Source organism: Rattus rattus, chromosome 10, assembly GCF_011064425.1.
Source record: "Rattus rattus isolate New Zealand chromosome 10, Rrattus_CSIRO_v1, whole genome shotgun sequence".
Lineage (NCBI taxonomy): Eukaryota > Metazoa > Chordata > Mammalia > Rodentia > Muridae > Rattus > Rattus rattus.
Window position 1 is genome coordinate 30,883,817 of NC_046163.1, and position 14,589 is coordinate 30,898,405.

The following is a 14,589-nucleotide window of genomic DNA, read 5'->3' on the forward strand; positions in this document are numbered from 1 at the left end:
CCCGAGGTGACTGCGTAGCTAGTAGATGGAGCCAGCCAGGCTTGGAGTCCAGGCTTTTCTGTCCTGGAATTCATTTTGTCAACTCTGCATATGCTGCTCAAGTTAAGTGGAAGCATTTAGCCTTGATCCTTTTGAAACAGCCTCAGTATGTAGCCTCAACTAGTCTGAAACTCCCTGTGTAGAACAGGCTGACCTTGAACTCACACAGATCCACCTGTCTGCTCCTCAGTGTTAGGTTTAAAGATGCGGCGGCGTCCTGGACCGTTGTACACTGCAGTCCTCACAGAGCCCCAGATGCAGAGGAACCGTTACTGGCTGGAATACAGACTGAAAGCTCGGGCTTTGCATTGGGTTCTGCTTACACTTATAGAGTTTTACAGCCTTTCTACAATCAGGGCTGTCCTTCCTGTTTGACTGTGTTCTCCAGATACCCACTCTGTTTTTCATAGTACTCTGCAACTTATGAGGGACAATAAATTCTTGTTGATTTTATGTGAATTAAATGTTTTCACTAATCTTAACTTACAGAGCTAAAATAATTTTTAAAAGGGGTGAGAAATTAGTAAATAAATAAAGCTAAAAAATTCCTGAATTTCAATATTAGTCTATCCCATAATTTGTTATATGTTTTTGTTGTGTAATTATAGAAAATATTTTTGTAAGAAAATAAACATTTCTTTTCCAGGTCAAGTTCCCTTTTCAATACTGGATTCCTCAAGAGAATGCTATTTGAATCTATTCATCATGGTTTGGATGACATTCAGCCCCTAATAAAGACATTGATCTTTGAATCAGAGTGTACTCCCCAAAGCCAGTGTTCAGTCCATGCACCTTCAAATACCAACAAGCAAGGTAGCTTGTTAGATTATTTATCCTTGGTGTTATAATGAAGATAATATAATAATCTGCTTCACGTAATCCTTAGTGAGTCTAATCATAGTTTGTTTGGTTGTTTTTTTTTTTTCCCCTGGAGGCAAGATCACATATAGCCCAGGCTGGCCTTGAACTCCTGATCTTCCTACCTTTATTTCCAAAGTGCTGGGCACACACTGCAACGCCTGTCATTCCTCTGTAAACTTTCTACTCATCTATAAAGAAAAATTGTAGCTAATTGTAGGAGTGGTGTAGCCAGATATTTTGGTAATACCCATTGAAGTGCAGAAAATCAATTTGCATATCACTCAGTGAAGCCGGTTTTTACTCCTTAGATAGGGCAGTATCAGCGTGCCTGGCTATTGATAGAAGGAGTAGGGGCAGACTAGTCTTTTCATAATGAAAAGAGCTTGCTCTTACACACATCAAGTATATCGTTTTTTGTCTTTGTTTGAATGCGGGCTCTTTGCTTAGCTGGCCTGGATCTCAGAGATCTACCTGCCTATATCGTCCATGTGCTGAAATTAAAGGTGTGTGCCACCACACTCAGTCTAAAACAGTGTGTGTGTGTGTGTGTGTGTATGTGTGTGTGTGTGTGTGTGTGTGTATGTGAAAGTCAGAGGACAGCTTTACGTGGGTTCTGGGAATTGAACTCAGATCACAAAGCCTTTACCTGCTGTGCTATCCCAGTGGCCCAGGAAGTTAAAAATATCACTCTTGTATATTCAAAAATGTAAACGGGAGTCTAGTTTTATTTAAACATTAAATTGTTAATGTCATCTATAAATATGTTCCCCCCCTTTTTTTTATTTTAGAAGAAAATGGTGTATTTGTTAAAACCACCGATGATACCACAATAGATATTTACAGTGCACAGGGTATGTATATATTATAATATGTAATCATGATATGCAATTAGGTATCAGTACAGTCTAAATGTATCTTAAATACAGGTTTAAAAACAATATACATAGCATTAAAGCTTGTAATTACAATATTGCAGTAGTAGTTGCTTCCTTTAACTGTTCCTCTGCAGTGGAAACTTAGAATTCTTGTTAGAAGTATGGGTTAGCTGGTTTAGCTGGGCAGTGGTTGCACACGCCTTTAATCCCAGTACTCAGGTGGCAAAAGCAAGCAGATTTCTTGAGTTTGAGGCCAACCTGGTCTACAGAGTGAGTTCCAAGACAGCCAAGGCTACACAAGGCTACAAGGCTACACTGTCTCAAAAAACAACAAATATATATGATTTTATTTTTAAAATTATTTATATATATATATATGTATGTATTTACATACCTTTTTTTAATAAAAATCACGAGGCATATGCATTTAGCACACTTAGCTAATTTAGTAGAAAGCAAATCTCTGAAAACGGTAACAGTGCCCTGAGAAGTAGAGGCCTGACCTAGCAGCACCGCTGTGCTGGCCTCTGTACCCCCTCTGGGAGCCCTGTTCTGCCTCACTGTGTTGGTGCTGGAAACTTCAACAGTTTCTTCATTTTCAGCAGAAATGTCTTACATCTCTTTAAGAATAGAAGGTAAAATATAAATATGTTTTAAGCATTTTAAAACTGTAAGGTTTTCTTACATCTATGTTAAAAAAGTGGACCTGACCTCTGTGGGCTGTTGTATAGCTGTAGTCCTTCATGTTTATATAAAGACTATCGATACGACACAGGCAAAAGGAAGATCCATGTGCTGCGTCTAACAGTACTGAGGCATTGTGTTAGATTTCTCCATTGTAGGCCTCTTTGTAATTTGTTGTACATATGGGTTTTTTTTTTTTCACTATGATTTCACATTGATTTCAAATAACAATATAATCAAATTTTACTTATCTGGTTTAATTTTACTTTGGGAGTCCCAGGTTGCCATTTCATATTATTGTAAAAAGGAAATAGTTCAACCTTTTTCATATATCTGCCTTGTAATTACTTATTTTAAGCAGATTTCATGTTTTTCCTCCAGGAATAGCATGTGAGGATAATCAATAATCAAGTCTTAGCTGGGTCCCATGGCGCTCCTGTAGTGCCACAAGGAAGGAGACTTGGCAGGAGGCTCTGTTGAGCTCCCAGCTCTGAGACTAGCCCGGACAAGAGTAAGGCCTATCTGATTTACAGTGTAGCAGGCTGAAAGTTCCAGTCATATTTCTTTTAATATTTGACGTCTCAATGACTTTGAGTGTTTATGTGTGCACACGTATGCCTTTTGGAAAGGTTTGTTGCTGGAATAACTTGTTGGCTCCTTCGCTTAAGATGAGGAGACCAGTGCTGTGTTGAGAGCGAGGCAATGCAGTCAGTTGGACTTTTTTATCAGTTGGTTGAGCTCTAGAAACCTGTGCAGTTTCAGTTCCTGTCTGCAGTTCCTGTCATTCACTCAGGCTCTGAACAGGGGCAGTCAGGGTGTTGTGTTGATTTATAAGTACTTATTTTCGGTTACATATGTTAGGGGAAGGTACATGTGCATGTGAGTGCAGATGCCAGAGTCCAGAGGAAGGCACTGGATCCCTTGGAGCAGTCAAGAGCAGCTAAGAGCCACCATTTTGGGGCTAAGAACTGGCTCCCAGTCCTTTTCAGGAGTGGTGAGTGCTCGTAGCTCTGAGCCGTCTCTCCTCCTGTTTCACTTTGGTTTCTTTTCTTGAGAGTTTCATACATGGCGGCTATGTTGTTGCCTCACACTCTTTGAAGACTTACCCATGTATCAGCATAGAGCAGTCAGGTATTAAGAAATGTCAGTGTCCCTAGGAATGTAGAGTGTAATTTAGGGAGAAAGGGTTTGCACAGACACAGGCCTGCATACAAGAAACAAAGAAAAAGAAGGACAGACTTCGTAGGCTCGAGTGGGGGCGTGTGGACCACAGTGTGCAGTAAAGGAATCGGCCCGAGTTCATAAACAGGAAGGGGAGACAGTAGAGGCTTAAAGAAGGTGGAAGGAAGTTCTGACCAAGAGCAGGTGGATGGAGAACATGAAAGATAAAAAATAAAATAAGGATCAGGAAAGAAAGCAGGCCTGAGAAGCAGGAGTTAGTTCCTTTAAAAAAAAATAAACATCCATTCCATCTTCAGTTGCTAAGAGCGTGCTTGTGTGTGTCTTCCAGGCAAGAGAAAAAGTAATGAGATGGCCATTAACGTAGCCAAGAAACAGAAGACGGACGCCAGCACTGCCCACCCTCCCTTTTATTACAACATCCACAGGCACAGCATCAAAGGGATGAACATGCCGAAGTAAGGTGGCAGCACATTTATCCCATATTGTCATAATTTAAGTAAAACAGGAGAGCCTAATAACTTTCTCTCTCTATTGCAGGTTAAAAAAGTTCTTGTGCTGTCTTTCCCAAGCAGGCTTTCGAGTAAGCCGGACTCACTTTGACCCCATGGGTATCCGTACCGATGCCTCTCTGACACAGTTCAAGTCCATCCTGTTGAAGTACAGCACCCCCACGTACACTGGAGGACAGTCAGAAGGTCAGGTGCCTGCACCTGAGGACACAGTGACCGACCGGGTGGAGCTGTCCGTGAATGACAAAGCGGAAGTGAGTGGCTGCCGGAGATGGTGACTGCAAGAGGGTTTCTTCTCAGGGTTCTCCATGATGGCCCAAGTCTCTGTACGGCTGCAATCCTTTTTTATTCTTTCAATTTAGTGAGATAAGATAAAAAAAATTTAAAAAGCACTGTTTTCATTCAGAAAATTCGCTGTTTCTGACTTGGCTGGTGTGAGAGCGTTGCTTTTTAAGTTTTTATTATTTTAAAGAAAAAAAGAAAAAAAATTAATAAAAACATTTGAAGCCAAGTTTCTGTTATTTTGGTTTTTGGTTTTTTGTTGTTTTTTTTCCGGAGCTGAGGACCAAACCCAGGGCCTTGCACTTGCTAGGCAAGCGCTCTACCACTGAGCTAAATCCCCAACCCCGAAGCCAAGTTTCTGACTTTGCCCACACTACTTACAGTTCAGTAATTTAGAAATTTTTCACATGTATTTCTTGGAAATTGGAGCATATAATAAGAGTTGTCCTTACCTTCTCTGATACCGAGAGTAAACCTGGAGGCTCAGGCTCTCAAGGAACTGGACTGCCAGCCTGCGTCACCCGCCCAGCTCAGCGTTTATTCTTAACATCACTACTGCTGTGTGCTATTTTTTCCTGTGTACAACACAAAATAAAGCTGGAGTCTTTTATAAACAAAAATGACCTGTATGAAATAGTGAGAATGGTCTTCAAGATGATTTACTTAAAATACGATTCTACAGTATCTTCCTACTTTTGAGAAATCATGCTTCTCATTGGTCGTCTTCCTTGTGGTGTTTGAGAAGTGCAGCGCTTGCCTGCTACTATATTTTTACAAGTTTGTCTTCGAAATGACTAATCCTCAGAGTAAGATGTTTATCAAACCAACTGATGTCATTCTTACAATAATGTCACAGAGATCCCAGAGATGTGACTAATTAGACAGCTTAGGTGAGCCTTAGCTGCCTCAGGTACGCAGACACCAGAGTACCTTAGCCACGCCCCACTCAGAAGGAAGACCAGCCATCGCAAGAGCCGCAGGACAGGGCTCAGCAGTTGTGTCCACTGGCTGTTCTTGCCGAGGACCCAGACTCTCTTCCCAGCCCACAGCCATCCACAGCTCTAGTTCCAGAGGATCTGATGCCCTCTTCTGACCTCAGAGGGCACTGGACACACATGTGTACGTACATACATTCAGGCTTAATGCTCATGAAATCAGGTTTTTTGTTTTTTTTGTTTTTTTTTTTTAAAGGAGGGTGGGTTGGCTGAGTAGGTTTTATTTTGGGGGTTATACATACATTTTTGTGTAAGCAGCATTGGATAACGTAAGGATTAGTAGGAAAAATCTTGTTTCCATTATAAATGTTCTTGTATTTAAAGAATTTAGAATAAAAGACTTGGTATAAAATTTAGAACACTTTTAAAGATTAAATCTGTAAAGTATTCCTCAGGGGAAGCTTGGGGAGAGGAGAACACAACAGAAAATGCAAGGAGAAAACTGGGTTGTGGGGAAAGAATGAGAGGAATTCAGCATTAACCTGGCAGAAGTAAAAAAGGCTCTTGCAACACATTCCAGAAGGGTTTTTCACCTTAAGTAATACAGTGTTTTTCAGTACAGTTCGAGGCTGGGTGAGATGCAGGTTCGCTTCTCCCACAGTTTTATCCAGTTTCAGTTACAAATATGCTTAAAGCAACGTACTTTTTAAAATACTTGTATGTAACTGGAATGGTGGCTAGTCTTCAATTCCAGCACTCGGAAGGCAGAGGCCAGGGAATCTCTACGAGTTCAAGGCCAACCTGGTCTACAAAGTGAATTCCAGGACAGCCAGGGCTACAGAGAAACCCCTGTCTTGAAAACATAACAAAACACCACCGACCACACTTGTATAATCTTTAAAATTACTTGAGAGCAAGTCAGCAAAAAAGCACTCACCTATCTGATTCAATTCAAATTTTGTTAAGCTGAATATGTCAATATCAAACTTTGCTAAATATTCATTAGCCTGATTATTCTGATCAAGGTGGTGTTGAATATTACACAAAAAGCCACTTTGGTGGTGGTAGTGGGGTAGCTCTTACTTTAGGTTTTTGGTTTGTTTTCTGTTTTTGAGACAGACTCTGGATGTAACTCTGGCTAAGTAGATCAGGCTGGCCTCAAGAAAAATCATGGGTTATGAGGTAGGGTTTATGAATTTGTCACAGAGTAACTCACCCTTCTAGTAAGGTATTAAAACGGTCACAGCTAAGACAGCAAACGTATGTAAGGGGCTCCTTGAAGTCTGCACTCATTCATCGAGTCTTGGAAAACTCCCACTGCTGTTCTCAGGTCCGACTCTTCCCTGTCTGCCCCGTGACCCCCCACAAGAGAACAGTTTAAGCAATTTGTAAGCTTAGCCATGCCTTTCCAAACTATCTTGGCCTAAAAACTACAAGGTGATTAAAAAATGAATATCCATCATTAGGAAATGAAGTTTTGAGACTGGAGAGATGGCTTAGCGATTTAGGGCACTGACTACTCTTCCAGAGGTCCAGAGTTCAAGTCCCAGAAACCACACGGGATCCGATCATCTCTTGTGGTGTACTCATGTACATGAAATAAATACATCTTTAAAGAAAAGGAAATGAGGCTTCCCATCCCAGGAAGACGCTTTGAAGAGTATCTAACCAATGTTATCTGCTTATAGTGCCATCGAGTACGCTAGTGCTTTAACCCTTTCCCAGTCTGAAATGCCCAAGGGCAATTCCCTGGAGATTAGACTGATGGTTTAATGTTAATAAACTGAGCTGGGCATGGTGGTACATGTTTTTTAATCTCAGCATTTGGGAGGCAGAGGCAGACAGATCTCTTGGAGTTCAAAAGCAGCCTGCTCCACATAGTGAGTTCCCAGCCACCCAATCAAAACTTCCAAACCCTGTCTTTAAAAAAGAAAAAGTCGGGGTTTGGGGATTTAGCTCAGTGGTAGAGAGCTTGCCTAGCAAGCGCAAGGCCCCTGGTTCGGTCCCCAGCTCGAAAAAAAAAAAAAAAAAAAAAAAAAAAAAAAAAAAAGTCGGGCTGGAGAGATGGCTCAGTGGTTAAGAGCACTGACTGCTCTTCCAGAGGTCCTGAGTTCAGTTCCCAGCAACCACATGGTGGCTCACAACCATCTGTAATGGGATCTGATGCCCTCTTCTGGTGTGTCTGAAGACAGCTACAGTGTACTTACATACATAAGATAGGTAAATAAATCTTAAAAAAAAAAAGTCAGGAAACGGTATGAGCTATCTGGAATCTACAAATTTCTTCAACCTAATTTCAGGTTGAAGTAGAGTGGGAAGAGGAGGACCACAGGGAAAACTTACCAGGCAAGGAAACACTTGGAAATATTGTCATTGCTTGTGTTTATGGAGGAACACTGCGTCATTACAAAAATAACTAACCTGAAATGTTTTTTTTTTTCTTTTTTCTTTTTTTCTGCGCTGGGGACCGAACCCAGGGCCTTGCGCTTGCTAGGCAAGCGCTCTACCGCTGAGCTAAATCCCCAACCCCCTGAAATGTTTCTTATTCCCATTTCACAGATACGGGATATGAGGCAAACTAGTGTAGTAACTTTCTCTTCTAAAACTGTCAAGCACATGAGCCAAGATCCAACCCCTAGGTGGGTCCTGTGCTTTTTTTTTTCCTTTTTGTACTTGATAACTTAATTCAGGCATTACAAAGTAAAAGGGCTGCATTGGACGGACACAGACGATCAGTAGAAACTTCTGGAACAGAATTTTGATGTCAACCACCATCTACCATGCATTCTCCATTAATGGAGATGGATCCTCCCAATCATGTTTTCTACTCAATAATTTATGCATCTGTGGGGCAGATTTAACTTCCTTCTTGTTTTCTATGGCCCAAGTTTTCTAAGGACTTCATAGTAAAACCTCTGCAAACGAAATCCTCTGAAAATATCTAGTAAACTCCTGCTGCCCGTTAACCAGTAGAAAATCTCAATACACTCGACAAGACTCCGGCTTCAGTATGTCAATCTGTAAATGTTTTCTAGTGCATCTTCAAATATACAGCACTCTTTTTCACAGATTAAAGCATCAGCCCCTTTATATGGAGAAGATACTGGTCAAAGAGCTGAGCTAAAGGATTTTGCTAAGGCACAGAAAAACAGTGACTTATTGTCTTTTGTTTTGTTCTTACTGAAACAATATGTAACATTCTAACAGATTAATTCTTTAAAGAAGAAATACATCTAAGGTGTACTTTCTAAGTAGAATGTGATGGCTCGCTTGGCCCAGGGAGTGGCACTATGAGAAGGTGCAGCCTTGTTGAAGGAAGTGTGTCACTGTGGGGTGGGCTTGGAGACCCTCCTCCTACTGCCTGAGGATGCTCAGTCTGTTCCTGGCTTCCTTTGGGTGAAGATGTAGAACTCAGCTCCTCCTGCACCATGCCTGCCTGGATGCTGCCATGCTCCCGCCTTGATAATGGACTGAACTTCTGAACCTGTAAGGCAGCCCCAATTAAATGTTGTCCTTTATAAAACTTGCATTGATCATGGTGTCTGCTCGCAGCAATAAGACCCTAAGGCATATACACTAATAACTCTCATTTGGACCAACCACTAAACTAAAGACGATTTGAGATACTTGACCAGATGTCTTCAGGGCTCCCTAGACTACTTCTTATACTCCTGGGGGAGTGTCATATCAGCTGCTGAGAGGAGGCAGTGCTGGAGAACCTCGGGCTTTCCCAAAGGCATAGATGCCATTGACTAAGGACTTATTTACATGACCTCAAGACTCCCCTCACCCTCAAAACTATGAGGTTGTGTTTCAAGGTTGTGGAGGGGTGGTCAATGTCTGGGCATGTCCTCTCGTCTGTTTTTCTCTTTTGGTTTTTCAAGACAGGGTTTCTCTGTAGCCCTAGCTGTCCTGGAACTCCCTCAGGCTGGCTCTGACTCAGAGAACGACCGGCCTTTGCCTCCTGAGTGCTGGAACTGAAGGTGCGAGCCACCACCTCCTGGCTACTTCTAACTGCACCTTTGTCATTCTCTGTCCCCCACCCCATTCCCTCCTCCTCCATGCTTCAGAATCTATTTGCTTAGGCCTTACACAGAAGTGAGATTATGCCTTGGCTTTTCTGTGGCTTTGTCACTCACTTAACTGTGGTACCATCCAGATTCACATGTGTTGTCCACAGAATAACTTTCTTCTGGTGTTCCAGGGTGTGTGTTCACATTCATTCACCAGTAGAGCACCGTAGCCAATCTTACCTGCCTTGGAGTTCATGTTATCAACCTTTACAAGATAAACTAATGCATAGCTGTAATCTTAAATTATGCATTATTTCCATGCCCTTGACATAGAGAAATTCATGTGTCAGAACAGTCATTTGCTGGAATCAGCAAATAAACTCAAAGCAGTCAACTTTTTTTTAGGAGTTACTAATTTTATTTTGTGCTTTGCCTGCATGTCTGTATGTAAACTGTGGGCACACTTGAAGGTCAGGAGAGTGTGGATCCCCTGGAACTGGAGTTGTTGAGCCATCACCCGGATGCTGGAACCCAAAGTCCTGTGCAAAGCCAAAGGCTCTCCACCACTGAGCCGTCTTACCTGCCCTTCTGAGGGCAGTGTTATAAATGAATATCCATCATGTTGACTTGTTTTGGCTACGTGTATGTATATGCAACCACATACACGCCTGGTGCTCAGGGAAGTCGAAAGAGGGCCTTTGATTTCCTGGAACTAGAATCACAGATGGTCGTAAGCCATCATGTGGGTGCTGGGAATCCTTTACAAGAGCAACCAGTGCTCTTAACCACAAAGTCTCTTCAACCCTATCATAGATGTTGAAACAACATGGATATAACTTGATAATGTTGTTTGTAGTACTGTTTATTATCTTAGTCGGGGTTAGTTAGAATCTGACTTAACCCCTTGTTAAAACATTTCTGTATAGTATTCCTGCCTCATGGGATGCTTTCTCTGCCGTTCAGTGAAAAAGCAAAAACTTCTGTTAAGGATAAGCAAATACATGGACACACTCCAAGACGGGACAGATACACAGATACATTCTTGCCAGCAGATTCAGGTTCAAGCAACAGACAGGGAACAGTGGAAGGCAGGGAGATCCAAGCAGAAAATACATTTCCAGAATTGCTCTTGGTTACATGGTGCCAAGGGTTAGGTGTTTGTAGGGGTTTCAGTAGGAATGGCTTCCACAGGCCCACATACTTGAAAGCTTCGTCACCGGGGGATGGACCATTTGATAGGATTAGGATGCACTCCTTGGAGTAGGTGTGTCACTAGGGTAGGCTTTGAGGTTTCTAACCCTGGCTTCTTTTTGCCTGTGGATCAGTATATAGCTCTCAACCATTTCTCCAGCGCGAAGCCAGCCGCCGTGCTTCCTAACATAAGGGACTAAGCCTCAAGTCCTCAATGAAATGTTTTCTCTTTAGTTGCCTTGGTCATGGTGTCCCGCTGGAAAACTCCACTAATTAAGGCCAAAGTTCACCATGATGGGATAGCCTCTTGTCTGGGTGCACTATGGACCCTTTCAATAGCAGGTTTTTCCTCTGAACTTGTCTGGAAAATTCTAAGACCCCATACACACCTCTACCTGAGGAATGTCATGTAGCTACCATTAGATCACAGAAAACAATTTCTTTCCTCCTGACAAAACCAGTTCAGCCAGCCCCTGAGATTCCTGAAACGATTCCCTATGTTAATGAAGTATTCCAGGGATCCTAATCCCCCAGCCAATGACCTTTGTCTATCTCCAATGTCCCTAACCTCAGTCCCAAAAACATAAGCCTTCAATCACCCGAAGTTGATCTGCCTACTACTGATTGTGGTCCTGGTGTGGTTTACTCACTTCCAAACCCTGTTCGAAGTCTCTGCTCCCAAGAGTTGGGAGACCCACAGTCTCTCCTCACAGTAATAGAACAGGGTCTAAGACAGTGTTCTGTTTCCTTAATTCCTCACATTGATAACAGCTTACTGTTAATGTGCTCAAATCAACCAGTGTGGTGCTCCATGTGAGGAACTTTGAGGTCATGTAAGGAATCTTTAATGTGGTTAGTCTGTGTATCTTGGTGCTCAAGGTGAGGATATTTCTATGGTTTTCAGATCTACACATTGCTGTCTACTTGATCTTAAGATTGACCTTCGAACTGAAAAACACAAGTCTATGGTTTAGGCCACCTGGCTTGCTCTATTGTGTTTTGTTACAATTGTCTTTACATTATACAATCTTGCCTACCATGAGGATGGCCAAGTTTCACTTTTTGTAGAATAATTTTAGGCATAACATTTTTTTCTTATTTTTCTGTTTAGCCTTTAAAATGCCATTCACTACCTCTCCATGCCCATGGTATAATGGGACACTGCTGGAGTCCTCAAATGTAGATACCTTTTCTCTTACAGGCAGCAAGTGCGTGAGGGTACGGTCTACTAACTCAGTGTGAATGTGAAAGTTGTGGTTTTTATTGTTGTTTGGTCCAATCTTAAAGTTTCTGGAAGTGAATTCTCCAAATACTCCCTACCCATTTTTGAATTCACATTCTGTTTTAGCTCACCAATAGCAACCCTACGTATTGAGACAGGGTTTCTCTATGTAGCTGTGGCTGTCCTGGAACTCGGTCTGTACACCAGGCTGGCCTTGAACTCAGAGACCTGTCTGCCTCTGCTTCCTGACTGCTGGGGTTTAAAGGCATGCACCGCCACACCTGGCTAAGTCATTTAGTTTTCTATTGTTTGTGATTGAGTGGCATTTTCAACTTGCCTGTCTTCAAATTCACTATTAATCCTAGTAATTTAAGGTTCCTCCCCCAGCATAGCTGTACCCTACCATGCCTACCAGTCATTTCGTACTGTTACTGACATGGAAAAATAGCTTGGCTCAGAGCAGGGTCATGCTGACCACCTATGTTCTGAGGTTTGCTAATCCTAAGAGATTCCACACCGTAAGCTCCACTTAGGGACTATCAGGATAAAGGTGTTATAACTGTTCTGTCCACCTAGCCAAAAGAGCTCGAGTCAGCACTGGGCAGCGCTTCCCACTCCCGAACATGAACACACTGGAGGGTTTGCGTTTATTACCTGACCCTGGGTCACATTTGTGGTAGTAGTCTCTGCTTCCAAGTCTGGGCTTCATCCCTGAACTACCTTGGGTTGGAGTTTGGTAGCACACCTAAACTCTTAGGGCATGCAATCCATAAACTACCCCTGCTTGACTGAGATCAGTGTCTGAATGCTTTGTGCTGTGATTCCCAAACCTCGTTTCTAGACAGGGTCACACTACATAGCTCTGGGTGCCCTAGAACTTGTTATGTATGCCAGGCCTAGAACTTGAAGTTACCTGCTTCTCCCTCCTGATTACTGGGATTAACAGCCTAGAGTCACTGGTTCCCCCTGCCCAACCCCTTAAGTGTGGACCTGTATGAGTTATATGTTCTATGTGAGTGCAAGTGCCTACCATTATCCCTCGGAAGATTAGAAGACCTCAGATCCCTTACAACTGGAGTTAAGACAGTTGTGAGCTGTATCGATGCAGCTACTGTGAACAAAACCAGGGTCCTGTACAAAACAGTAACCTCTCTTAACACTGAGCCAACTTCTTACCCTGGCCCTCATATTTTTCAACCAAAGTGTCTCAGGATTGTCCTGTCTATTGGTAATTTCCTATTTGGCAAGTCAGTTCTCTGTATTTTCATGACTTTTGTATGCATTTGTTGTAAAGGACCACAGAAGTCTGTCTGCCTAGTGTATCGGTCAGTTACCATCTGGGCAGATTCTGCTCAAATAGAGCAGTTGGTTTTCATAGCGACCTCTGGGAGACCACTTATGTTCTTAAAATTGTCAGGAGCCTTTGGTTAATTCTAGGTCTTAGAAGACATTCCTGAACCTTCCTCCCTAGGCACCTGTGGCCTTCGCACACAGACACAGACCTGAGTGTCCGCTCACATACACACAGTGTGCAATACCTTTTGTTAACATGACACAAACTGGAGCCATCAGGAAAGTGGGGACCTCAACTGAGAACCCAACTCCATAGTGGCCTGTCAGTGTATTTGGAGAGCATTTTCTTGACTAAATGTTTATGGAGAGCCCAGTGACTGTAGGTGATGTCAGCCCTAAAGAGATGGTTTTAGTTGTATAAAAACTGCAACTCGAAGCCAGGTGTGGTGGAACATGCCTTTAAATCCCAGCACTAGGGACGCAGAGGCAGGTGACTGAGAGTTTGAGACAGTCCAGGACATCCAGGGCTACAGAGAAACCCTTTCTTAAAAACAAAAATACCCAAACAAAGAGAAGGCTCAGTGGAAGAAGTGATAGAGGGATGGGCAGAGGAACTATGTGGACTGAGTACTTAGTGGGTAGTTTAGGAAGTGTTGAAAACAGATAATTCTATCATATACGTAGACGTACATGCAAACTGCCACTCAATCCCACCCCAGGGGTGCGTGCGGGTCAGGGGACATGTTAAAGTGAGTATTGTGGTCTGCTCTTAGCATCCCATGACTCAGGAGACTGAGGCAGAGGCAGGAGAATAAATTGAGCATCTACACCCACCATGTTTGGACAAACAAGGACAGCCACAGGCGGAGGCCTTTGTCATACAGAGCGGCACCTAAGTCTCCAGTAGGAGGCACCTAAGTCTCCAGTAGAAGGCCCCTAAGTCTCCAGTAGGAGGCACCTAAGTCTCCAGTAGAAGGCACCTAAGTCTCCAGTAGGAGGCACCTAAGTCTCCAGTAGAAGGCACCTCTTCCAGCCCCTCAGTACTTCTGGCACTCACTTGGTGCCAAGCTGGATTCCACCCCTGACCGGGGCTCACTGCGGCCCCCGTTCCTCAAAATGGTGCCTGGGTACATAGGAGTTTGAGAACTACAACACTCATTCCAGTCCCGCTGTTTTCACCAGGAGAAGCATAGGCTGGGGGACCCCTATCCTATCCTAGACCGTGTTTCACCTTCCCTGAGACATTGGGCAGGAAGAAATCCAGCCTAACATGCCCAAGTTTTGCATCTAGGTGACATGTCGGCAATCCGGCATTCCAGTGGTGAGTTGGAAACACAGACCAACAGGTAACAGTATTTCTTCTGCTATCAACATTCCTCTTCCAAATCTAGCTACCACCCCTAACCCCCCAACATCACACACACACACACACACACACACACACACACACACACACACACACACACACACACTGCAGTTAATGTTCTACCAATTACCTATATA

The 14,589-nt window shown here is 43.0% G+C and overlaps 1 protein-coding gene across 4 annotated transcripts in view; it reads left to right on the top strand.

Annotated features, from left to right (window-relative positions):
• Trmt1l (tRNA methyltransferase 1 like) overlaps positions 1–4,661 on the top strand; it is a 31,561-nt gene extending 26,900 nt beyond the window's left edge. For 3 of the 4 annotated variants that reach the window (XM_032914865.1, XM_032914866.1, XM_032914864.1), the window contains 4 exons: positions 686–852; positions 1,689–1,751; positions 3,970–4,096; positions 4,179–4,661. In XM_032914865.1, the coding sequence (XP_032770756.1) occupies positions 686–852; positions 1,689–1,751; positions 3,970–4,096; positions 4,179–4,428 (607 nt within the window). In that variant the 3' untranslated portion in view covers positions 4,429–4,661. The remainder of the gene's footprint in view (positions 1–685; positions 853–1,688; positions 1,752–3,969; positions 4,097–4,178) is intronic. The other variant, XM_032914867.1, reaches the window with a different exon arrangement.
• Positions 4,662–14,589: the final 9,928 nt, after the last annotated feature.